Here is a 27,159-nt window from a genome sequence, read left to right as displayed (position 1 = left end):
GGGAGGCCTGGCTGCTGCAGTCCATAGGGTCGCAAAGAGTCGGACACGACTGAGCAATTGAACTGACTGAACTGATAGTTTAAGGACCCCTGATTAAAAACACAGGCTTGGAGTAAACAAGTCCTAGACACCCACCCAATCCCATCACCGCCTGGCTCAGGGAACTTGGCAGAGCTGGACACTTTATTCTCTAAATCTCAGTTTCATTAATTAAAAAATGAGGATGAGAGTAAGAAGCTCAGACAGTTGTTGGGAAGATTAAACACAATGATGGGGATAAAGCTCTCAGCACAGGGCCGAGCACAGGCTGAGTACTCAGGATGTTAGCTGTTGTTTAGTACATCAATAATGTTAACCATCAGCACCAGCTTCCAAACTAAACCTTAACATGAGGACAAAACAATGAAAATTAAACTTAAGCCAAATTTTCCTCAGAAAACGTTCACAGCAACAAATATTTTAGGCCAGAAGCAGGATTTGAGCCTGGTATTTGAAAATTCTTGGCTGATGACACGCTTCACACAGGACAATCTGTACAGAATTATATTGAATGAGAAATGGCTTTTCATTTGGAAGAGCTGCTTCTGTGAAGAAACTGTCATCAATTTTTAAGAATAGCTATAGCAAAGAAGAGAGATTAATAGAGTAAATATTAGACTAGAGATGCCAGAAGGGTGGCATGCCCACCGCCACTTGGCAGTCCTGGGTCTCAGCAGACATAATCAATCAAGTGTGGCACTTTCTCAAGAAACCCAGATGAGGCTCCAGATAATTTTTCTAAGCAATCACAATACAGAAACTATTCCCTATTCCTGTTCTAGAAAGTACTGGTAAACTGTGTATCCCTCCACTGTATTTTTAAAAAATTTTCCTACCTCTTTTCATTGCTGTAGGTTCCCACTGGGGTTAAAAACAAATGTTTCTTGGGGAAACCAAAGCTTCAGGAGTAGACCTCAGGAAAAATTCAAGAATGCTGGACCAAAAATTAAGAAGCCCGAGCTGTAGTGCTGTTTCTGTCCCTCACTACCTGCACATCACTAGCCAAGTCACCCTAACTTCTGCACGGCTGGCTGCTGCTTCACCGGTCAGAAGGAATTTATAACAAGGCTACTTGTGGCCCTAAATACAGTCAATCTCATTATTCATAGATTTGCATTTGTGAATGCTCCCATTTACTAAAATGTAAGTTCCAAATCAATACTTGGGATACTAATATGGTCATTTGTGGACACCCACAGTGCAAAGAAAAATTTGAATCACTTGATGGTCAAGTTCCCAACTGAGGTCAAACAAGGAGCTGCTTTGCCGTCTTGTTTCAGCTTTCCTACTGTAAGCAGTGACTTTTCTGTGATCTCTTTAGTGCCATGGTATTCACATTCTTGTCCTTTTTTTTGGTGATTTTACCATTTAAAAAGGCCCACGTGCACACAGCTGAGTGCTCTCTTAGTGTGGCTAAGAACAAGAAGGCAGGGATGTGCCCTGAAGAGAAAGGACGTGTGATCAGCTTTGTTCAGGCATGTATCACAGTGCTGCTGATCATGAGCTCAAGGCTAATGAACCAACAATGCAGGTTGCTGTGAATAAGGTATCTTTAAACAGAAACATGAGCTTCCCCGAAGGCTGAGTGGTAAAGAATCCACCTGCCAATGCAGGAGACCCAAGAGACGCAGGTTCAATCCTTGGGTCAGGAAGATCCTCTGGAGGAGGAAATGGCAACCCCCTCCAGTATTCTTGCCTGGGAAATTCCATGGACAGAGGAGCCTGGAGGGCTGCAGTCCATGAGGTCACAAAGAGTCAGACACAACTGAGCAGGCAAGTACGCAGACAGAAACCCACAGAGAGTAAGGCTGTACGTCCATCGACTGGTGAGCAGGTGACTGGAGAGGCTTGCAGGAGCCTAGTCCTGGAGTTCATCCAGGAACAACACTTCAGGACTCGCTAATTCTGTGTTCACAGTGACTTTACAGACCATCACCACAAATAACGTGAGCTGATTCTCTCTCTCTACTTGATGAGTATTAACGCCATCAATAAAGAAGCTGCATAAAACACCTTCTGTGCCTGCATATGTACCAATAATTCAATCAATGCTAGAGGTTTTATTTAGGAAAACACACAAAGAGATCAACAAAATACTTCTAGGAATCAAATTCTTTAAGTAAAGAGATCAGACCTCTCATTCTTCTCTCCCCGACAGTAATATAAAGAATGAGGTGAAAAGCTCCTCCGTCCACCAACTCAGAGCATTCTGAGTACCAGGGTCATGGGCACAGCTATGTAGCAGTGGTCCCCAACCTTTTTGGCAGCAGGGGCCGGTCTCACCGAGGACAGTTCTTCCGTGGACTGGGGCACAGGGAGGGTGGTTTCAGAGCGATCCGAGCGCTTTACGTTCACTGCGCACTTTGTTTCCTAGTCTCCTGTCTCAGCTGATCTGACAGGAGGGGCAGGTCCGTGGCCTGGAGGCTGGGGGCTCCTGGTATAAAGGACCACCTGTAGCCTGCGAGAACACCCTGTATACCACCAAGATGAAACACAGTACCTGCAAGCAGTCGAGGGACGTGCTGACCACCCGGGGGGACCTGGACTGGCAAGCTAGCTCGAATGGAAGGAAGTACTTGTCAGCTTCAACGAAGTTTGCCTTTGGCGGTGCAGCAGCACCGAGCCTAAAGCAGAGAGGGCCGGAGAGGGGAAACGAATTAAAAAAGCTTGCTTTTGCTACTCTCCCCCACCACTTTAATTTTTGCTCCCACTTGCAATCATTTAATTAAAAGTGCCTGCAAACCACATCTGGGGGGCTAGACAGGGAGGAGTTTAAAGACACGCATTAGGGGAAAAACACACTAAGGCGCCACACGCAGAGAACAAGATCTCTGATGACAGGCTGTCACGTCAGCAGCCTGGTACAGATCCTGGATGCCACGTCAGAGCTGCATTTCTGAAGGGGGGACTCTGGCCTCAATACTCTGAGGATGAGGGGCCACCCCGTAACAGCATATGCTGTCCTCCTGCCTGAGGAAGCATGACCTGCAAGACCCAGGGCTCTGCCTCCTCTGTCAAGGGAAGGTGGTTGCTGGTGCTGAGTTGCTAAGTCAGGTCCAACTCTTGTGATCCCAAGGACTGTAGCCTTCCAGGCTTCTCTGTCCATTGGATTTTCCAGGCAGGAATACTGGAGTGGGTTGCCATGCCCTCCTCCAGGGAATCTTCTCGACCCAGGGATCTCCTGCATCTCCTGCATTGGCAGGTGGATTCTTTACCGCTGAGCCACAGGAGAAGCCCCAGAGGAGAGGGTAAGGAAGGTCAAGTTAATGCTGGTGAGCCTTCCGTGGGGGCTTCCCAGGGGGCTCAGCGGTAAAGAATCTGCCCACAACGCAGGAGACTGGGGCTCAATCCTTGGGTTGGGAAGATCCCCTGGAGGAGGGCATGGCAACCCACTCCAGTATGCTTGCCTGGAGAATCCCATGGACGGAGGAGCCTGGCGGGCTGCAGTCCTTAGAGGCGCAAAGAGTCGGATGCAACTTAGCACTCACATGCACACACCCTCTCCTCCAAATGTGCAGCTGCTAGCCAGCAGTCTGTTAACCTGGCATCAGTACAGACAGATACAGAGTCCTGCCGTGTGTCCAGCACTATGCTGGGAGAGTGTGTGCCCCACCCTCCACCCAGGACCAGAACAGGAGGAAACACGCAGAGGAAGGAGTTCCCGCAACCCCCGCCAGTTCCCGTCACACTGCGCTTCAGCAAGGAGAAGGCGCCCGGGCTCACCTCTGCTTCTCTATTTCTGCTTTAATTTCATCTGGTGGGGAAGAAAGAGAGGCATGTTAGGAGCAGGTAATGTATATATAAAAGAAAACAAACAACAAAATACTGAAAGCTGTCTGAGTAGGGCGATGATGATCTTTCTTTCCCACATTTTCTACGGTAAGTATATATACTTTTGCTTTAGCATTTACAAAAGTTGTGGTAAATATGCTAACACAAAATTTATCACAACTATTTTTAAGTGTACAGCTCAGCAGCATTAAGGACATTTCTACTGTGCTAATATATATAATCATAATTTATATATATAATTTTGTAATATATAATATATATACATAATTTTTATGAGTTAAAATTAATTTATGAACCTTTACCATGGAGGGAACATCAACTACACGGTTATGGTTACGGATACAGTGTCAACATTCAGCAATCACGATCTCAAAGAGAGTCTTATTTCTAGGAAGGCACGATTTTGCGCCACTGAAACAAGAACATCCTATCTAAACACGCTGGTTCCCCTGCATCCACTTAGTCGAATGCATTCCTACGTGGTGCGCTCGGCAGGCTCACGGTATTATCAAAGCAGGCCGGTGAAGCCGGTCCACCTGAATTCCATGTATTCAGATAACCTCCAAAAGGCCAGCCTTCTTTATACAATCTCTTGTGAGCCAGTCGTCTACAAACACTGCATTAGTTATCCTAGCAACTGTAGAACACGGTGCTGGGGGTGACAGATTTCCTCCCCCTGGACAACTCTATTCCAGACTAACTTTTAGGAAGTGAAGACCGAGTAACTGAACTTTACAAGAGGTGGCAATTTTAACTTTCGAGCCAATCTTTCAATGTCCTCTTTCTACACACATAAGAAAGCAGAAGAGAAACATCCGGATGACTAATATCAAACATCTTGCCCAGGGACCATAAGGCCTGTGACACACTGGGTCAGCTAAACAGAGCTCCGTGGTGTGGTTCCTGCCCCTCCAGGACAAGAATCCATGAAGGAGCAGCTTTGGCCTCCTCTAGCTGAGGCCTCAGGCTGTGGGAGTGGCCAGGGAAATCCAGCCCAGGAGGCTGGTGGCCAAGCTTTCAGCTTGCAAAAATCAACATGACATAGCCTGGTGAGTGAAAGGCAAGAAATGGGTTGGCAATTCTGGCAGAACTAGGTTCTGGCATGGATATCTCTCACCTGAATGACACCAGGTGGGTTAGTAAACCTCCTTGAATCTTGATGTCCTACTCTGAAGAAACAGGAGCATGATAAAAAGCAGCTCCATATGCTCCAGAGACTATAACAAGGCAGGTGGGTGTGAGTAACTTTTGAGAAACCCGAAGTGTTCATGGCTAAGGCAGGGTCAAGCATACACAGGTGGCCAATAAACGTCAGCTCTCTGGCCCTTAAGACAGGAGTCAGTAACAGTGCCAAGTCTCTCTTGCCACTGGTGCCCTGCAGAGCGCCAAGGGAAAGAAGACAACTCAGGGAACACAACTCACGGAACAGCTGACATTCACAGGGGCATGGGCCCATCTGGCCCTCCTCACGCCTCCGGAAGACAAGAAGCTCGTCTCCTAACCATGTGCAGGTGGGAATCTGGGCCCAGAGAGGTGAAGTTCCCTGCCCACGGCCACAGCCAGGAAGCACCACTGCAGGACTCACAGCCCGGCTATCTGCTCCAGAGACGGGGGGAGGGGGGAAGGGGAGGAGCAGGTGGCGGGGCACACCTGCCCCGGTTTATTGCCCCACGTTTTAATAGGCCCTGCTCTCCTAACTGCCAACTGGGCAATTAGGAGCAATAAATAAGCAGGCTGGAGAGGAGGGAGACCTGGGCGGGTGCGGCAGCGGCAGCTGCGAGGCCACGCGTCTCCCCGGGAAACGCCTTCTGGGCATCGCTGTCCTGTACGAACCCCTCGGGTCACACCTCCTGGCTCACTGATGGCTTTGGCACCAGCTCACCTCCTTCTGCTCCGCTCCCAGGCTAGGTCCAACAGTGACCACAACCAACCTCAACGACGCCATCGCTGGTCAACTCCGCAAGGTTCCGCAACACCCCTTGGAACCTCCACCTCCCCTCATACATCCAGTCTGCTTCACCCCCACCCCCCACCACGCAAATCCACAAGGCCCTCCCCCGCCCCTCTCCCCAAGCCAGGCCGGAGGGGCTGGTCACACTCTGAATCTTGTCCCTGTTTGGAACTTCCAGCTCCTCCCTGTACCTGCCCAGCTCCTGTCCTTCCAGTTGACCTACTAACTGGCCCCAGTAGGACCCTTCTTTGGCCTGTCAGACTTGACTAGACCAACTTGTCAGCTTTCCTTTCTTCATTTTTCCAGGACAGATCCCATTAGCAGGACTGTAATCTGTTGCTGTTACTGTGCAGTTGCTAAGTCATGTCCTATGCTTTGTGACCCCATGGACTGCAGCACGCCAGGCTTTCCTGTCCTTCACTATCTCCCAGAGTTTGCTCACACTCATGTCTGTTGAGCTGGTGATGCCATCCAACCATCACATCCTGTCACCCCCTTCTCTTCCTGCCTGCCATCTTTTCCAGCATCAGGCTCTTTTCCAATGAGTCGGATCTTCGCATCAGGTGACCAAAGTACTGGAGCTTTAGCATCAGTCCTTCCAATATTTAGGGATGATTTCCTTTAGGATTGACTGGTTCCTCTCCTTGCCAAACAATAGGCTTGACTTGTTCTCTGATTTTTAGTGTTAACTTCTGGCCAAATACCAAGCTTGTATGACCATTCCCTTCTGACCAGTCTCCACACCCAATGACAGGCCTGACAGCAGGGAAAGCCGGCAGGTCTCTAAAGGCCCTGACGACCAACCACAGCAGTACCTAGACACTGCTGGTTAAGCCCACCTTCTCTACCTCTCCACGCAGACTACTGCGCATCGCGTTCTCTCCTCAAACACCCTGTCTCTCCCTCTTGATGTCACCATTCCTCTTTACTCACAGCCAACGAAACAGCCCATTTCATGCAAAAATTAAAAGCCACAAGGAGACTCCTTCAACTTCCTCTTAGCCAATACATAAACTGGCCAGCCCGCACTCTCTCCTGCTGGAAAACAGTAGTGTCAATTCCCTCCACCTTTGCAATGTCCTGTCCCTGCTGCCTTCTGAGAACTATTTAAATCTGACCACTTCTCACCACAGGGGACCACCCCCATTACACCAAGCCAGACTGTCACCATCTCCTGCCTGGACCGAGAGCCTCTTTCTTAACTGGTCTCATGCCTTCAACTCTCACTGTTCCTCATGGCCCACAGCATTCTCTACACAGCAGCCAGAGGGATTCCCTTAAAATATAAATCAGGTTATATCTGCTCAAAATAGATTATCCATAACCATTATAAAGTAAATCTGATAACATCTGCTCCTTTGCACAGAACTCCACTGGCTTCTCATCTCACACAGAGTAAAACTCACAGTCTTGATCTTGGCCTCCAAGCTTCTGAAAGATCTGGGCCCCTGTGAGCCCCTCTGACCTCACCTCCCCCCACCCCAGCTCATTCATGGCCAGTTCCTGTCCCAGGGCCTTCGCACCAGCTCCTCCTGCCTCCTGGAACGCCCTCCTGCCTCCAGATATCCACAGGCTCACTCATCGATTCCTTCAGATGACTGTCGAAATGTCACCTCTTCCCTCGTTACCTGAAACTGCCACCCGACCGCTCCTTGTGATTCTTCACTACCTTACCTGCCCTGTTTTTTCACTTTACACCAATTTTTCTAGTCTTTCACCACCTTATTTACCACTTGTGACATACTCTGTTTCACTTATGCTCCGACTTCCCCAGCAGAACATAAACTCTGTGACAACAGAGACTTTGGTCTGTTCTGGTCACTGCTGAATCCCCAGCATCTAGGAATTCCTAGACACAGAGCAGGCGCTCAATATTTGTTGAATGAATAAACCATCCTTTTTCTTAGTTAACCTCTCCCTCAGCTGGCTCCCTTCCCAATGATGCTGAAACAAGCTCAAGTCTCTTCTGCTGCTACTGCTGTTGCTAAGTCGCTTCAGTCGTGTCCGACTCTGTGCGACCCCACAGACGGCAGCCCACCAGGCTCCTCCGTCCCTGGGATTTTCCAGGCAAGAGTACTGGAGCGGGGTGCCAGTGCCTTCTGCAAGTCTCTTCTACCTTCAAACAAAGATAAAAATAAAGCCAAAAAACGCTCCATGATCCACCTCTCCCTCTTCACACCCCAGGCAAAGCCTGGGAAAGAGTCGTGTCCGTTTCCTCACCTCCCACGCCTGCCCCCACCCACTCCAGTCTGGTTTTCACCTTCACTGTGCCACCAGCACAGCTCCAGCTAAGGTCACCCATGACCCGCAGGGCTCAAAAGCTGATGGGCAGTTTTCCAGCTGCTGTCTGACTTGACCTCTCTGCAGCGATTGACCTTACTGACTTCCCCTCACAGAAATCTTCTCGATTTAAGGGCTTCTCTGGCGGCGCTAGTGGTAAAGAATCCGCCTGCAATGCAGGAGACATGGAGATGCAAGTTTGATCCCTGGGCTGGGAAGATCCCCTGGACAAGGAAATGGCAACCCCCTCCAGTACTCTTGCCAGGAAAACCCCATGGACAGAGGAGCCTGGCGGGCTGCAGCCCATGGGGTCATGAAGACACGACTGAGCGAGCCTGAGCACACTGCACAGCTGGCCTTGTAAGCACACGTTCCCATTGGCCCTCTGCGTCCCGCCCCATCTCTCCTCCGTTTCCTTGGCACACTCAGCCGCCTCTGCCCAGCCAGGCGGGCCGGGCTTCCTCAGGCCCAGGCTCTCCTGCCTTTCCTTCTCTGCAACACTCAGCTCTTCCTCAGAGGCATTCGCAGCCTCGCCTGCCCCTTAGATTCCCACCTGGGCTCGGACAACCTCCCAGTCCTCATTTCCGGTGCAGGCCTGCCTTAGGAACATGAAGCTCATACGTTCATCCAATATCCAAGTCCCAACTCAGATCAAGCTCCTCCACCCACCTCTCTCTAGATGGTCTTCCACAACCATCTTAAGGAACTACACCACCGTCCATCCAGTTGGGTGAGTCACAAGCTTAAGAGTCAGCCTTACTTATCCACATTCTGGCATTGTCCAATCCAACATCAGGTTTTCTTAGCTCTCCCTTCTAACCCAGCGGGGAATCCCTTCATTCTACTGTTTCCCCTGTCACTACTCTAAGGCTGGGCCCCAGCACTTCCCCCCTGGATGATAACTGCCTCCCGAGTGGTCCCTGGGCAACCCCTCTGGGCGTCCTCGAAGATGTTCTGAACATAATGGCTCAAGTGATCTTTCCAAAATACTAACCTCTTTATCAGCTTCTTCCCTCTTTAGAACTCTGCAGTATTATCTCACTGCTATTGGTCTAAAAATCAGACTCCTCAGCACAGCTTCCAAGGTCCGATGTGCTGGGGGCCTGGACTGCCTCTCCTGCCTCACCTCCAAACCCTTTCCCCCTTCATCTGCCATGCCCCAGTCAGTGGCCTCCTTTAGTTTTTTAAAAAATTATTATTATTAAAACTTGGGGGGGGGGGGACTTGTAACTGTAGAATCACAGGCAGTTGTATCTGTTCGTTTTTCTGAACTGCCCTACTCCTCTCTGCCGCCGGGCCTTTGCCTACGCTGTTCTGCCCCTGCTGCCAAAGTGCCTCTCACCCTAACCTCTTCAGTGTTTGTCATCCAGCTCTCAGCTTCCTCAGGGAAACCTTCCTTCACCCCTTGTCCACTTTGCCTGTGGGATCAGGTTTTTCTCCTTCACAGGACTTGTCACATTACTGGTATGACTCAGAAAACGTGCTTATTTGAACAGCCCCTTCTTCCCCATTAACCCCAAGTTCCATGAGAACGAGGTCTTTGTTTTCTTTGTGTCCTGACAGCAGGTATGACACCCAAATAAATACCTTCTGAATGAACGTCACCCTGGTTCAGTCAAAAGACAAAAGGACTGTATAGAGAACGAGAACACACTGACTACCATTCTTTAGGAATGAGGACAATTTTAAGACTTCTAGGTCCCGGCATCGGAAGGCTGTTCTGCAAGTCTAGAAAACCTAATGAAATACCGAATAAAAAAGCCCAAAGACTCATTTACAACCAAGACAGTAATCCCAAAGAAGCTTCTTATAGAAAGACTCCAGGAATGAACTAGTAAACATGTAAGTATTTTCTAAGATAACCTTCCTGGAAAGAAAGTCAAGTATTTTCCTGGCAGGCCCCCTAGGCCTGGTGAAAATGGTAAGAATTAAACACAGTTCTGAGCTATTTATATGAGAGACTCCATGTACTTGCTGATTAAGTACACGTTTTCACAAGTTTGCGCTTTTCCATAAAGAATGATCTTACTGTTTTCCCCAGCACCGCTTACAGAGTCTCCCCTGAGATTTACAAGCACAGGGCAGAGCTCTAAACTCTTCCAACCACTTGCCTTGCTGGTGTTGAAATGTCAGAGACCAGCAAAGACGTCCATAAACCAATTAATAAGGGAGGCAGAGAAGAACAAGCATTCAGTTCCTTCTCCTTTAAATGCAAGTAACGCCAATGCCTCTGAACTTCAGTAGGTCGTTTGTTAGGTGCCAGGTACGTTGTTGTCAGTTATTTATTGTGTTAGTTCATGTAACCTTTACAATAATCCTGTGATACAGGTATTATCACCTTTCTCATCCCAGGAAACCGAGGCTCCCAAAAGCTAAATTATCAGTTCAGGACTACAAGACTACTCAATATGCAAAGTTTCAAACACAGCTGCCAGTGAATTTTCTGCCAATCCAATAAATAAATCCTTTTCAATAAACAAAATCCAATTTTTAGTGCTGCTTCTAGACAGAGGACCTCCGCCTGCAAAATAATCATAAAGCTTCTCAACAAAAAGTAATATCAGTTAAGAAAGAGTCCTACTATTTCTCAAAATTTTTATAATCCACAGCACTCATAAACAAAATGTCTAACCAAAACACCAGACTTTGCTAACATTAAAGTTTTATTCTGTATTCCAACTGAAAGCCTTACTTTATGATAATTTAGGGATATTTTTGATATTTTTCAAATTTTGCACTTATATTCCTTCTAAGTGCTAGTGGTAAAGAATCTGTCTGCCAGTGTAGGACATGTTAAAAGATGCAGGTTTGATCCCTAGGTCAGGAAGATCCCCTGGAGAAGGAAATGGCAACCCACTCCAGTATTCCTTGCCTGGGGAATCCCATGGACAGAGGAGCCTGGAGGGCTACAGTCCACAGGGTTGCAAAGAGTTGGACACAAATGAAACGACTCGGCATGCACGGAGAAGGAAATGGTAACCCATTCCAGTACTCTTGCCCGGGACATCTCATGGACAGAGGCGCCTGGATTTGCTACCCTGGCGGAGTCAGAAAGAGTCAAACGTAATTTAGCAACTGAATGAATGAATGAAAATGTATGAATGTACTCCCTTAACTGGCTTCTTCCTAAAGACATTTAAACAAGTTTGAGTTTTTCTATCTTTAAAAAAAAGAATAAACCAGAGCATTCCTCTGATCTACACTTCCCTCCTCCCCTTCACTGCAAAGCCAATCTTTGGGAAAGGTTTGTGTGTTGCTCACCTCCCACTCACTCCACAGCCCACTCTGGTCTGGTTTTCACCCACATCATGCCACCAAAACGGCTCAAGCTAAGATCACCAATGATCCACGTTTCTAAACCCTGTATATTAAACAGAATTGCAAGTCCAAAACTGGACTTTATGATTTATATGTCAGCTGCATGTTGTAGTTGTTGCCCACCTGGCTGGACAGATGTGGGCAAGTTGCCCTTGAGCCTTGGTTTCCCTTTGCCTGCTTGTATCCAAAGATGGACATCAATTACATGTCACAACTCTAGAATGAAGACGAGGGATACTGCTGATAAAAAGACAGAGGTCCTAAATCAGAAAGACTTAATACATCAAATGAAGCTTATGGGAAACCAGCTCTTATACTCTCATTTCTTTCTTCCTTTTAGATCCGAAATTAAACCAAATACATATGCAGTGAAAAGCTGCAGAGAAAAAGCTGTGATCTTTTTGATTACAGGCTTTCAAATACTACATCTCAAAATTCAATTCAACCATACTCAAAAACTATGGTCTCTTACTGAACATTACTGAAACATTACCAAACCGTCACTGCATAGAAACTTCGCCTCAATATAATGACTGTTTAAGGCTTCACTGAGTACCTCACACAGCACAAGCGCTTCCTTGTGGAGAAGCAATGGTGGTGATGGTTACTGTGGGCTCTGGAGCCAGGATGCCAGTGTTCACAGCCTGGCTCCATGGCTTTCTGGCTGAGTCGGCGTTCTTTAGGCCTCAATAAGGACAACAATCATAAGAACCAAACTGCAGGTAAAGCATATGGCACTATGCCTGGAGCACAGAAACGCTCAGCACATGGTTGATTTCATATAGTTATCACATGACGTGATTTTTAAAAAGTCACTCACTTGACTGGCTGATAATGATGCAGCAATGTGAGGTTCACCACTATAAAAACGTCCAGCTCTGCTGAGGGATGTTGGTAATAGCATGCGTGTTGGGGGTGGAATACGGGAATTCCTTGTACCTCCTATGCAATTTTGCTATGAACCTAAAACTGCTCCAAGATTAAAGTCACTGAATTTCATACGAAAAACACACGTATGTTTAATGACAGCTGGCAGTTACAGAGCACTCAGCCCTTACATGGCGCTTCGTGGGTATTAAATGATGAAATAAGACACTCCATCTCCTATACATGAAGAGCAATGTTAGAACAATTCAGTTCAAGTTTTGGAGATTTCAGAATCTTCCCACACCATTTAAAAATGCTCCGATTATCTTATCAAGTCTCTACACTTCATAGTTTTTTTTTAAATTTATTTTTAATTGGAGGACAATTGCTTTATAAAGTGTTGGTTTCTGCCGTACAATGCGAATCGCCCATAAGGATATGTATATCCCCTCCCTCTCAAGCCTCCCATCTTCTATCCCATCCCTTTAGGTCGTCACAGCAACAGGCTGAACTCCCTGTTATACAGCAGCCTTCCACTAGCTTCTATTTACACATGGTAACGTATATATTTCAATGCTACTCTTTCACAATTCGTCCTACCATCTCCTTCCCCCACTGTGTCCACAAATCCATCCTCTACGTCTCTAATCCTGCCCTGCAAATAGGTTCATCAGTTCCATTTTTCTGGATTCTATCACAGGGTTTAAAACCAGAAATATAAAAAGATCATGGGAAAGAATAACTCTCAAGTAAGGCAGGTGTGAAAGGAAGGTTTAAAAATGTGATTATATGCTCCAACTGGAGGGGTGAAAGGTTCGAGATTATTCAGTTCACTCAGTCGTGTCCGACTCTTTGTGACCCCATGAATAGCAGCACGCCAGGCCTCCCTGTTCATCACCACCTCCTGGGGTTCACTCAGACTCACGTCCATCGAGTCAGTGATGCCATCCAGCCATCTCATCCTCGGTCGTCCCCTTCTCCTCCTGCCCCCAATCCCTCCCAGCATCAGAGTCTTTTCCAGTGAGTTAACTCTTCGCATGAGGTGGCCAAAGTACTGGAGTTTCAGCTTTAGCATCATTCCTTCCAAAGAAATCCCAGGGTTGATCTCCTTCAGAATAGACTGGTTGGATCTCCTTGCAGTCCTCAAAACTTCATTATGAAAGTAAAGAGCAACAGCATTCCTGGGGTGATGAATACACTCACAGGCTCTTTTGATTTCTCAATAAAGGTTGGAGGGCCACGATTTTCTAACTGGGCAGACCCTACCTATGCCTTTGGCCTGTTGAATGCTGTTCAGTTGCTAAGTCGTTATCCGACTCTTTGTGACCCCATGGACCCCAGCACCCCAGGCTCCCCTGTCCTTTACTATCTCCTGGAGCTTGTTCAAACTCATGTCCATTGAGTCGGTGATGCCATCCAACCTTCTCATCCTCTATAGTTCCCTTCTCCTCCTGCCCTCAATCTTTCCCAGCATCGGAGTCTTTTCCAATGAGTCGGCCCTTTGCATGAATCCCTGAGATTACTCCAAACCTATTCATCCTGATCTTCACTGCTTTCACAAGGAACAACTCCTGTCTTCACTGAGCTAGGCAAGTTAATACTCTCTTAAACACAGCCTTTTAGTCATGTAATTATATTCTTATTTATTGCATCTACAAACCAAATAGAGCAATAAGTCACTCCTGAATGAAGAACCAACCTAAGCTAAGAACATCAAGCCAGGTGCTTACAGTGTCTGTGGTTTGTCACAGATTCAAATAGCAAAAGTAAACAGCACAGCAAGCCTATACAGTGTATCTACTGCATGCCGAATGCTGTGCACATGTCAATTAACTTCATCTTTATTAACAGCCCCAACAGGAAGATGTAACATCTGTCCAAGATCACAAAGATAGCAACTGGAAGGCAAGGGATTTGAAGCCAGGCAGGTGAGTCCAGAGAACACACTCCAAACCCCTACACCACACAGCTCCGACATCCCCTGTTCCCTCCCCCCAATACACCACAACTCCTGGAAGGTCACAGAAGCTGTTTCCAGGAACAGCTCCTATTGGTCAACATTTCAACTTTGAGTGGTCACTTACAGTTCCTCTTATCAAAATGATAGGAAATCTCTACACTACTTGCCGCCCTGCAATGCTTCTTGTGCACAGCAATGTTTTAGCCACTTTCCATGCGCGTGCTCAGTCATGTCCGACTCCTAGCAACCCCCTGGACTGCAGCCCGCCAGGCTCCTCCGTCCATGGGATTCTCCAGGCAAGAACACTGGAGTGGGCTGCCATTTCCTGCTCCAGAGAACCTTATCGACACAGGGGTTGAACATGCATCTCCTGCACTAGGTGAATTCTTTACTGCTGAGCCACCTGGGACCCTTCAGCTATGTTAACTGGACACAAAACTGGGCCTTGAGATGCAGAGTAAAATATCACCAGATCCTTTTCTGTGTCTTTTTTTCTGCAGTCCTTTATTACTTAACAGCAATGACACACAAGTACTGTCTTAAAAAAAAAAAAAAAAAAGATGATCAGTTTAACTCAACACTTTACACAGGTTACTTTATAGTAATTACTCAATTTGATGATGAGCTACCATGACAATCAGCTATTCAATTAACCTGTGTCAATTACTTCCTTTATAAGTTAATTTTTTCTTAAATAACATTATATGGGATATTTTATTTAACTCATCTATATTGTTTGACAAGAAAAATATTTTTAATGGAGAATTTATATTTTCAGAATAGGCTATTTCTTCAATTCACTACCAAAATACTGAATGTGTGTTCCACAATTCAGGTTGGAAAAATCTGGAGTTCTCAACAAAGATATAATCTAAAAATATCAAGAAACCTCCCAATGTTTAGGCTCTTTTTATAACCCATGTGATGATTTTATAAGTAGGTTCCAACAAAGTGATATACGATTCGGTTTAATTTTGATGTTAAGTTTTCCGAAGGGAGAATGAAAACTTTGCCAAATAACCATTTGCAAACTTCCGCAACAATTCACTTAAAGTAACAATGAGAGAATAGAATGCAGGCAGATTTCAAAGTGGAGTTGTAAATATCCGCTTTCGCCTAACTGCTTCGTAGGGTTTATCCTGCATTCCTGATAAAACAATATCCAACAGTTAGCCCTGATTTCTGAATAAAAAAGCTTTACAAATCTAAGTCTCAGTGAGTTCCTCAATTGATCCTGAATTTCACAAGACTAGCATCTGTTCCCAGCAACAACCACCTTTGTTATCAATAGTTCTTGATCCTTGAGGGTGTCTCAGACCCACAAAAGCTAGGGCCTTCCAGAAAAATAATGGCAAAGCTCACAAACCCATTCCTAGGCCGCAAGAGAAGACTCCCAGAGCTCCTTGCACCAAATGAAGGGAGAAAGATGATGGTAACCTCAAACCTCAAAAGGTGACAGAAGAAAATAAAACTTTCCTTTTACTCAGTCACTTGTTAGGATAACAGGTCTTTTTACAGATTCCAAAGCAAAGGCATTGGGACAGCGAATTAATCCGAGACCCAACTCCGGTCAAATGTACTGATCCTCACCCCCTCTTCTCCTGAAATTCCTCATGGCGGATACTTCCTGACTTTCAGTACTTGGCTCAAATGTCCCCTCCTCAGAAAGGACTACTTTCTTGACCATGCTGTCTCAGGCCCTCTTTGTTACATTTTGCTCGTTTACAAAAAATTTTACAAAAGTAATTACAAAAAAATTTACTAGTATAGAAATATGTATTAGTATTCAAAAATGTCTTATTAATCTTTAAATTTACTTATTTCATCTCCTCTATTAGACTATGAGCTCTGTAAGGGCAAATACCTTGTCTGTCTTCTTCCCCACTGTATCCTCAGTGCCTGGTACACAGTGGGCACTTGATAAATATATATTTGCTGAATGACCGAAAACTAAAAGGATGTTGATAATGGAATCAACTACTAAGGTTTTAACTAGGGATGAATAAGACTTCTCATTGTCGCTCAGTCATCTGTGGGTCCATTCAAGTCAGTACCATCTACCGTGTGCCAGACACTGCTAGGGTTCCTGCGGTGAATAAGACAAGTATCTCTAGCTTCACAGACCCTCTGTTTGAGAAGTAGATCTCGTGCACACTACAATATCTGGCAGGTGGAGGATAACCCTCTCTACATTCCCTCCTGGAAGGAGTTATGGGCGATCCCAAATGAACGAAAAACAGTCACCACTTGGGCACTTACAAAGCAGGCCTCAGTTTTCCCTAAACCAGCTGGGCGGCTCTTCCCACCTGCCCATCTCACAAGGGACAACTCCAACCAGCAGAACCCACGTAAAGAAAAACTTGGAGGAAGAGCTGCTGCTTCTGAGGGTGACGAGGGAACGAACCAGGAAATGGGACGGCAGGGAGTCGTGGCAAGAACCCAAGGCTGGGAGGCTGGAGAGCCGGCCCTGACTGTCACCAACTTGCTGGGTGACCTTGGGCCAGTCCCGAGCTGCCAGGGTACCAGGTCCCCCTTGGATATAATAAAGCGGCCGGGCGGGTGGGCCTTGGGGTCGCGGGGGGAAAGTGGCGCCCAAGAGGCCGGGCTGAGGCCGGGTGGGGTAACGGCCGGCATGGGGAGGCCGGCGCGGAGCCGGGCCGGGGCGGCTCACCCACCGAGCGCCACCTGGCAGGCCCTGCGCAGCTGAGAGTGCTGGGGCCGCTTCACCTCCTTGTCGGCTAGGATCTTCTCCAGGGCCCGGGACACGAACATGCTCTTGGTCTGGCTCTCCTGCATGGCCCCGGCCCAGCGGGGGCTGGCAGCCCCGCGGGCTGACGGAGCGAGCGGGCGGGCGAGCGAGGCTGCGGGCCCGGCGTCCCCGCCTGCACCAGCCGCGTCCGTCCGCGCCACCCAGTCAGGAAGCGACGCCGCGGCCACACGGCGCCGCCATATTGGAGCGCGTCACGTGACCACGTGACCGGCGGAGCAGCGACGGCGTCTGTCGATCCCGTGACCTCGGGGGCGGGGCCCGTGGTAGGGGGCGGGGCCTGTGGCAGGGGCGGGGTCTGTAGCAGGGGGCGGGGCCAAGTGGGCGAGGGTCGGGGAAAGTAGGGGGGAAAAGTGGCCGAGAGAGTAGAAATGGGCGGAGGCAGGGGGCACGTGAAGGACAGAAAAAAAGAGGTGACAGGGAGGAGTGGGGGTGACGGAGGTGTGAGGAGAAAGAGGCAACGAGGAGCGTGAGGATGGGGGAGTGACCGGGTGGGAGATGAAGGAAAGACCAGGGAACTGGAGAGGAAGGAAGAGGGAAGAGAAGACTGGGAAAAAAGGCGAGAGATGGCTAGAGAGGACAGACAGGAGGCGAGGGACAGAATGGGGAGAAAGTTGGGGAGGGAGAGATGATAGGGGAGTCAGGGGAAGTCAGGAGGAACAAACGAGAGGAAGCTGGAAGTGCAGGTGAGGGAAGGGAGGAGGCGAGCGGGAAGTGAGGGGCCGTGGGGAGACGGCGAGAGAGCAGGGAGGAGAGAGCCGGGAGGAAGAAGAGCGCTCAGGGGCGGAGCAGGGGCGTGGGGGAAAGACGGGGGAGAGGGGCGTGAGGAGCCAGGGAGGGGAGGACGCGAGGAAACAGGCCGGGACAGGGAGAGAGCAAGGGAAGGCGGGGTGAGGCGTGGGGCGAAAGGGCAGGTGAAGGGAAGGCTGAAGCAGAAAGAGCGTTTGGAAGGAGGTGTGTTTATGCACACTCTCCAAACGGGATTTCCCCACCTCAGTGGCAAGACACGCAGCCTTCCTGCCCCTGGAGTAGAGCCGACTCCTGGCTTTCAGTCCAGGTGCTGCGTCCCTGCGCGGTGGTGTCAGCAAGGACCACCCCAGTGCACCTCCCCCTGGAGTGTATCCATCTATTCCCGTAAATCCCTGGTTCTTCCCAGTTCTGTGTCTCAGGGGGGGGTTGGAGCGTGTGGGGGAGGGGGGCACTTGGGGGCATCAGACAGGGGAAGAAGGCAAACATGGCCAGAGTCACAGGCCTGCCAGGGAGGGTAGGAGACAGTTATTCCGGCCCACTGTCTCCCACAGCCAGTGATGTCACACCAGTGGTGATCTCCACTGGACCCTCCCTTGAGCTTCCCCTCGGGGTGCTGTGGTGCTTCCGGGATCATGCAAGAGCAGGGTCTTCCGTGGAATCTTCTAAACTTCTGACACAGACATGCTCAGATTCTCAGGTGTCAGCTCCAACATCTCAGGGAGGCCCTGTCCCCCTCCAGCACTTTCTGACCTTTTTCCCTAGTTGAGTTCCTTGTCTGACTAGGGTACAGGCCACAGAGGGGCAGGCTACATCTCCAGGGCCTGTGCTAGAGCCAGGTTGCAGGTTTCATGGCCTTAAGTTCCAGTGCCGTCTCAAGACTTGGCAGCTCCTCAGGTCAAGAAGTAGAGTCTGTACAAGATGGATAAACAACAGAGTCCTACTGTTTAGCACAGGGGACTATATTCAATATCCTGTGATGAACCATAATGGAAAGAATATATACATGTATAACTGAATCACTTTGCTGGATAGCTGAAATTAACACAACGTTGTAAATCAACTATACTTCAATATATATACATTTTTAAAGACTTTCTGGAACAGAGTCAAGTTTAAAATAAATAAATATTATCTTTAAAAAAAGTCTGTTTCTCTACCTCCTTGGACTAGTCTCATGACTTGCCTTGGCCAATGAATGTGCTGAAAGTGAGGCTGTGCTCTTCCAGAACCTGGGCATCATGAGGTCTTCAGATGGATGTGTAGAAGCATCTGGAAGAAAGAGCCCATGGAGAGAGAGGTTCATTGTCCCAGTGCTTCTGGCTGAGTGCAGCCCCAGCTGACCTACCACCAAAATTCAACAGCTTGAGAAACCCTGGTGAGACCAATAGAGGAACTGCCCAGCTAACCCACAGATTTGAGGAAAACAACAAATGATTGTTATTGTAAGCCACTACATGTTGAAGTAGCTTGTTATACAGCAGTACATACATCACTCACACGCTCCTCAGTCCTCAGGTGTTGAATGAATTAGTGAATGAATGAGCACGCGAAACTCAGAAGAATGCAGCGCAATCCACTGAATGACAGATGTTTTGAGCCCTCCCCATGTGGACAAGGTCAGGCCACATCACTCCCCGGCTGAAAGCCCTACAGTGACTCCCTATCACTCTTGGAACTGAGTCTAAGTATCTCAGTGTGGCTGACTTCTCAGGCCTCATCTCTCTCCCCCTTTCCTCCTGATCAGAACTCTCTAGCCACTCTGTGTCCCTTTTTGTTCCCATCTGGAGCTTGGCTTAGGCACCTCTGTTCCTCTTGATCAGTGCTTCTCCATGAGGCGGGACCACCCTCAGGGGAATTTTTGGATCTTTGTGGAGGAAGTATTTTTATTGTTATGATAGGGGAGCTGGATTGTTCGTCTGCATCCTGCAGAGAACTGGACAAGCCCAGATAGCAAAGAATAGCACATTATCTCATGTGGCTGGACTAGACACTTCTGGAAGGGAAAAACCTATAATGAGGTGAACCGAGAACCTATCTGCTTTACCTATAAACACAAAGCATTTTTAGTATGGTTTTAATATATATTGAATTTTCCAGGAATGCAACTGTGATTGTAATTCAAGGGAACACTGTACTTTATCTGGAACATGACCAAATACTGTTCACCATTTCAAAACCACATCACCAATGCTGAAGTCAACTATCATATTTGAGTTGCCCAATGGCACCCTGGCATTTGGAGCTGTCATAATCCAGGGGGTTCGACTTTCAGGTTGCAGCAGCTGACTGCTTTATCTCTTAGTGTAATTGTGCCTGAACATTTATACATTGAAATAAAATCTGCAAATTACGCATTGCTTTCCTTTGGTTTCATCTTTATTAGGTCATTATCTTTTCCAAGAAATTATGTGTGTGGGAAGATTCCATTGTCTATGAATTTCATGTCAGAATAGTTAACAGAGGTAGAGTATGCATCTATGCAGCTGGAGGCATGGTCTGTCCTGTTCACGTCTCTGCACAGAGCACACAGGAAACGATCGATAACTGCGGGGCAAATGAATGAAGGACAGAATGAAGGAGGCTGGATTGGGGGCCACCGAACTTAGTCATTCAATCAGCAAGTTATGGGAGAGGTGGGGTAACTTCTGTGTTTTTCCTTGGCACAAAATCATCCCCAAAGACATCCACCTCTTAATCCCTAGTGAATAGACTATGTTAGAAGGCTAAAGGGACTTGGCAGATGTGATAAAGTTAGGAGCTTTTTGTTTTAAGTTAAAGGTTTTGAGATGAGGAAATTATCCTGGATGATCTTGTTGACTCAGAGTAATCAGGAGCCCTTAGTAGGGGGACATAGAAGGGTCAGAGTCAGGAGGAGATATGTTGTTGGAAGCAGAGGTCGGGGTGATTGTGGGGCCACAAGCCAAACAACACAAACCTCTAGAAGCTGGGAAAGTCAAGAAACAAGTGCCCTGAGCACCTGCTCAGGAACACCACTCTGCTGATCCATTTCACCCTCTGACCTCCCAAACCCTGAGAGCATACATTTGCGTTGCTTTAAGCCACTAAGCCTGTGGTCATCTGTTACAGCCATTACATTTGAATTTCAGCTAAACAAGAAATCCTGTTTTTAGTATAAATAGGTCGCATGCGATAATTGAGACATAGTTGTATTTTGAAAAGTATTCGCTGTCTACCTGAACTTTAAACTTAACCAGGCACATTGCATTTTGTCTAACCATCTTCCTCCCAGTTCCCTTTGTCCAGTAGCCGTGTTGGACCCATGAGGCACTCCCTGGGGTAGGAGTTTTTCTCAGCAGAGCAACAAGAGAGAAGGCACCTGGGTCCCTGATGTTCTGGAGAGTCATGCCAATTCTGGGGTGCCATGCCAGTTCTGGGGTGCTAACTTTTACATGAGATAAAAATAAGCACCTTTTCTTTTCAGTTCCCTATCTGTTGCAGCTGAGTCTAGTCCTGATGGATAAAGTTGGCAGCCCATGCCGTCTGCTTTGACTCCCGCTCCCCTCTGAGTAATGTCTCGACTTGGTAACAAGTACCAGTCATTTAAGGCCCTTGGGGCTGTGCCTGCTGTCGGCCCTTCCAGCTGCCAGTCTGGTTTCTTCCCACGATACACAGCCTCTTTATAAACCCAGACGTCCAGGGTGTTCCGCCCCCCGCTCCCACAGTGCCCTTGTGTGTCACTGCTTCCCTGGAAACAAATTTATTTTCCGTGTTTACTTTAAGCAAAACTCCAGCGCAGCCTCCTCAATGCCTGTCAGCAGGGCTGGGGAGGGGGTTCAGGGCAGAAGCACCATTGGGTTGGGGCCTCATATTTAGGAAAAGCCTCAAATGTAGATTTTCAAGATTCTCTGGTATTCTATCCAAAGGAGGTTATGTATACGACAATTGTATTCTGGTTTTCTGGGGATTTTTTGGCCGTGCCCCGAGGCATGTGGGATCCTTGTTCCCTGACCAGGGATCAGACTTGCACTCCCTGTATTGGAAGCGCGGAGTCTTAGCCCCCAGACCACCAGGGAAGTCCTACTCTCCTTGTTTGTGTCTGTGTGTCCAGCTGCACTAAAACAGTGTTAACTTGCCCCGTGTAAATATTTAAGACACCGCAGTTGTGGGGTTTTGTTGTTTACTTGTTTGTCCCTGGATCTTGGCTTGGGATCCCTGAGAAGAGGACCCCAAGACAAGGATTCCAGTGTGTTTGGGAGGTGATCCCAGGATACAGCCGCAGAGGAGTGAGGATGGAGCCCAGACAGGTGTGCTATCAAGCCCATTACCACTGAGCGCATCTGGGGCTCCATCCCACGGGGCAATTCTGGGAGCCAGGGTAGGCATGCTGCAGAGCTATCCCAGCCTTGGGATGGGAGAGCCAGGGTGTCCATGCACATACTTCCCACCCATCATTACCTAAAGGCTGCTTCTAGGGGCATCAGCTCTGACACCCTGTCCTGCTCACGAGCCCCAGGGCTTATGGGAAGCAAACTTTTGCAGCAGAGGTGAATACCCAGGGCAAATGCCTGGGGCACTGACAGTGTTGGCTACCCGCTGTACTGGTATTTATTTTGTTTTTAAATATGCCAGCCTCTTGGCCTGAGTGCTCTCCGTGGACACAGATGTGTGCTTGGCTGAGCCTGGGACAGACCAGCAGAGCCAGTGGGTTGACACGCTGGGGAGAGTTACCCAACAGTGAACAGACGGCTCTGGCCGCACACGCAGTTGTGGCTTCCTTCCCTCCCCTGTCTCGCTTCCCCTCTCTCCTACTGATACTTCCCAAATAGACCATGTGCATCCGAATCCTTATCTCAGAATGAGTGAGCTCCTGGAGAACCCAACTGCGGCAGACAGACTGGTAACTCTCCAAAGATACCCACCCACATGCTAATCTCCAGAACCTGTGCCTGTTACCTTATGTGGCCAAAGGGACTTTGCAGATGGGAATAAACTGAGTTTTTTTTTTTTTTTTTAGTTTTTATTTTATATTGCGGTAGAGTTGTAACTCTGTCTTCTAACAGTATGGGCTTCTCTAGTGGCTCAGTGGTAAAGAACCTGCCTGCCGGTATAGGAGATTCAGGTTCGATTCCTGAGTTGGGAAGATCCCTTGGAGAAGGAAATGGCAACCCACTCCAGTATTCTTGCCTGGGAAATCCCATGGACCCCATGGACTGGCAGGCTACAGTCCATGGGGTCGCAAAAGAGTCAGACATAACTTAGTGACTAAACAACAACAAGTGGTTGATTAACAATATTGTGTTAGGTCGACCTCCGTGGCTGTCCAGTGGTTAAGACATTGCACTTCCAATGCAGGGGGCGGAGGTTCGATCCCTGGTCAGGGAACTAGAATCCCACATGCCGTGAGGTATGGCAAAAAAAAAAAAAAGTTGTGTTAGTTTCAGGTGTATAAGCTGAGAATCTTGAGATGGGGAGACTATTCTGGATCATCTGTGTGGGCTGAATATAATCACAAGAGTCCTTATAAAGGAAAGAGGGGGTTGGAAGAGTCAGAGTCAAAGCCAGAGAAGGGAGAGGTGATGACTAAAGCAAAGGTCAGAGTTATGCCCTTGCTGGCTTTGAAGATAAAAGAGGACCACAAGCCAAGGGATGCGGGCTGCCTCTAGAGTGTCTATGGCAAGAAGGCAGATTCTCCCCTGGAGACGTCTGAAAGGATCACAGCCCTGTTGACGCCTTGAATTTGGCCCAGTCAGACTCATTTCAGACTTCTGGACTCCAGAACTGTAAGGTAATCAATTTCTGGTATTATAAGCCACTAGGTTTGTGACAATTTGTTTCAGCAGTCGAAGAAACTGACATCTAGACAGGGAGTGTATCAGATGAGGTTCCCAACTGTGAACAATAGTACTCATGCTAGATAATTTAAGCAGAAAAGGGTTTTGTTAAAATATATCAAAAAGCTGGGACTTCCCTGGCAGTCAAGTGGCTAAGACTCTGCACTTCCCTTACACGGGACATACGTTTAATCCCTGGTCTGGGAGCTAAGATCCTGCATGCTGCACTGTGCATCCTAAAACGTGAAAGCAAAAGTGTGAGTCGCTCAGTTGTGTCCAACTCTTGGTGACCTCACGGACTCTTTACTGTCTGAGCCACCAGGGAAGCCCAAAACATTAAAAATAAGATAAATCAAGAAGCTGATGCAAACTCTGGGAGGGCCAGAAAATCAGGTTTGGAGGCTCTGGAGCCAGATGCAATGTCCACATTTCATTCCTGGGCTACCCCAGAAAGATCCCCTGCCATCATCCTGGATACAGGCTCCATGGACAAGGTCATTTCCACGACCTCCACGTCTGCAAACTGCAGGCCTACTCTTCTTGGATGGATTTAGGTATACCTCCTTCACGGCACTCACTTCCAAACTGAAGGCTGGTATGGGTGTGACTGATTAGCAAAACCAAGCCGCACAACACAAAGGAGGCTGGAGATCAGTTTCTTCATCAGTAAAACGGGAACAGTAGCAGTGCCAGCCTTGAGGGTTTGTGTGAAGATGAGTCAGTGTATATAAAGCATGTAGCTCATTAACTTGCACGTAGTAGGGGCTCTGTATTTGTTCTTACTCAGAGAGCCAGTTTTTAACTTTCTCAGTAGATGCCCACTGGGTGAAGAACAGTTTGAGGTTCGGGATGGGACATAAAAGAGGAGAACACAAGATCTCCTAAAAGAGGAGAAGACAAGATCTCCCGGATCTTATATTATCTTCTACTACAATCAGGAGTGGAAAACAAGACCCGGTCAAGGGTGAAGCAACACAAGAAATAAAACATCACGGATATAGGTGGACCCATAGATACAGAGTATAGATTAAGGGTTTTCAAGCACTGGGGAGAGACAGGGTGAGAAGCAGCTGCTGAATGTATACAGAGTTTCTTCAGAGGGTGATGAAATGTTCTGATATTAGATTGTGGTAATAGTTGAGCAAGTCTGTGAATACACTAAAAACTTGTCTACCTGAGGTAGGTAAATTGTGCGATATATGAATTAAAGTTCAACAAAGCTGTTCTAAAAGTAAAGAAAATACACTGGAAAAATAACTAACAATGTAGAAACAAGAGAGTTAATAGTGGGTGGGTAATACACATATTCGGAGAAGGCAATGGCACCCCACTCCAGTACGCTTGCCTGGAAAATCCCATGGACGGAGGAGCCTGGTAGGCTGCAGTCCATGGGGCTGCTAAGAGTCAGACATGGCCGAGCGACTTCACTTTCAGTTTTCACTTTCATGCATTGGAGAAGGAAATGGCAGCCCACTCCAGTGTTCTTGCCTGGAGAATCCCAGGGACGGGGGAGCCTGGTGGGCTGCCGTCTATGGGGTCGCACAGAGTCTGACATGACTGAAGCGACTTAGCAGCAGCAGTAGCAGCAGAAGCAACACTTCCCCCGGGTCACACTGTTCTAAATGCTTTGCTTAAATTAGCTCAACACTACCCCAGAAGATGGGGTTGAAAATTGCAGGACATGACTGAGCAACTGAGCACGCACACCCCAGGAGATATGTGTGGTAATAGTACCTCTTTTATATAGAAGAGAAAACTGAGGCTTTCTGAGGTTTCTTGTCCAGAATCACACACAGGTTCACTTGAGTGCTGGGGTTTGAATCCAGGCTGCCAGTCGCCCAGAGCTGAGCTCATCATGTCTGCAGCACGCTGTGTTTTAAGATGTGGCGGCTTAGTAGAGTGCCTCAGCAGGAGTTTGAGAGAGCCACAGAGGAGGGAGCGAGGAAGCTTTAGCCTAATCTAGGCAGAGAGGGCGGCAACCAACATTTCCTTCTGTCCCATCGCCCCATGGTTCTCTCACTCAGTTCCAGCCACTGAGGACACTGCGGCGAACAAAATGCCCAAGTCCTTACCCTCACTGAGCTTAATTTCCTTCTTGTTTTTTAAAATATTTATTTGGCTGTGCCGAGTCTTAGTTGCAGCACGTGGGATCTTTAGCGCAACATGCAAACTCTCAGTTGTGGCATGTGGGATCTCGTTCCCTGACCAAGGATAGAACCTGCATTGGGAGCATGGAGTCTTAGCCACTGGATCACTAGTGACATGCCTAATTGAGCTTAATTTCTAATGTGGAGAAGCAGATAAACACGTAAACTAACGTGGTGGGTGTTGGAAGCCTTATCTGTATCATACTTAAAATTTTTCCCAAGAACTAGTTGTTGCGGCAGGTTTAAAATATAGCCACAAATTCTTTGAGACTCCTCCCATGGAGAGGTGAGATCTGTGTCCCAGCCCTTGAAACTGGGTGGACTGTTGAGGCAGTGATTAACTAATAGAGTAGGACAGAAGTGACGCTATGTGTTTTTGAGGCTAAATCATGAATATTGGTTCGGTTTCCTCTCGGCTCACAGGACACTTGTGTGTGAGCCCTGAGTTGCCTTGTAACCAGGCATGCTGCCCTTGTCCAGCATGCTGTGAGGAAGCCCAGCAGCCCATCTGGAGGGCCCAGGTGGAGGGAGGGAGACTGCCCCTGCCCCTGGCCCCCTTAGCTGCTTTGCCTCCCAGTGTCCCAGCCCCAGTCCCTATAAGTCACTGTCACCCTCCAGTCACAGAAGAAATTTCCATCCAGAACTGCCAAAACCACATTCTTGCTGAATTCTTGACCCACAGAAACAGTGAGAGGTACTGAGGATCAAGTCACTACAGTTTTCGTTGTTGTTGTTGGAAAACTAAAATAATTTTTAAAGCCACTAAGGTTTGAGGTGATTTGTTCTACAGTGCAGTAACCTGAACAGTTACTTAATTTAAAAAAATAATTTGATGACAAAGGAAAATATTGTCCTGCTAGAATGGGTCTAAGTGAGAATACTCCAAAGAGGAAAGCTTCTGGTGTTTTCTAGCTGACAGGGGAAGGAAGGCGGCCTGGACCAGCGCAGGAGAGGTGGTGAAAAACAGGAAGGTTCAAGATCAGTTTAGAAAAAAGTTAAACGATTGGGTCTCAGGATCGACCCGAATGTGAGGATGAGGGAAGGTAGAATGTCTGGAACCATCCCCAGGATTCTTATTTGGGGAACAGGTGGTGAGGCCGTTTACGTTGAGCAAGGGAATGTTGGAAGGGGTGGCTTCAGAAGGAGAAGGGTGTTATAGACTCCAGCTCCAAGACGACCCTTTCCAATGGGCAGTTCTCTTAACCCTGGAGAGAGAGAGAGCAGGGCTGTGCGAGCACCTTCCGTCCTGTCCGACTGTAGCCCACGAGGTTTCCAATCCATGGGATTTTCCAGGCAAGAGCACTGGAGTGGGTGGCCATTTCCGTATCCAGGGGATTTTCCCGACCGAGGGATCCAACTGTGGTGTCTTATGTCTCCTGCATCCACAGGCTGGCTCTTTACCGGCTGAGACACTAACCTTTCCCTTTCTCATAAAAGGCCAAGACCTTCTACTCCTCCTCTATCTTCAACTTTCACACAATCTATATCTTGGCCAT

General features: G+C 47.8%; 1 protein-coding gene across 4 annotated transcripts in view; it reads right to left on the bottom strand.

The window, feature by feature from the left end:
* The window catches only part of ARFGEF2 (ADP ribosylation factor guanine nucleotide exchange factor 2), an 83,574-nt gene extending 66,400 nt beyond the window's left edge, over window positions 1-17,174 (bottom strand). For 2 of the 4 annotated variants that reach the window (XM_027977301.3, XM_042230248.2), the window contains exons 1-3: window positions 16,883-17,174; window positions 3,763-3,793; window positions 2,540-2,663 (exon numbers count right to left, since the gene is read on the bottom strand). In XM_027977301.3, coding sequence (XP_027833102.2) covers window positions 2,540-2,663; window positions 3,763-3,793; window positions 16,883-17,003 — 276 coding nt within the window. In that variant the 5' untranslated portion in view covers window positions 17,004-17,174. The remainder of the gene's footprint in view (window positions 1-2,539; window positions 2,664-3,762; window positions 3,794-16,882) is intronic. The other 2 variants (XM_042230247.2, XM_060397819.1) reach the window with 2 other exon arrangements.
* Between the last annotated feature and the right edge of the window lie 9,985 nt (window positions 17,175-27,159).

This window comes from Ovis aries, chromosome 13 (assembly GCF_016772045.2).
Source record: "Ovis aries strain OAR_USU_Benz2616 breed Rambouillet chromosome 13, ARS-UI_Ramb_v3.0, whole genome shotgun sequence".
Taxonomy (NCBI): domain Eukaryota; kingdom Metazoa; phylum Chordata; class Mammalia; order Artiodactyla; family Bovidae; genus Ovis; species Ovis aries.
This window is presented reverse-complemented; position numbering and strand designations above follow the sequence as displayed.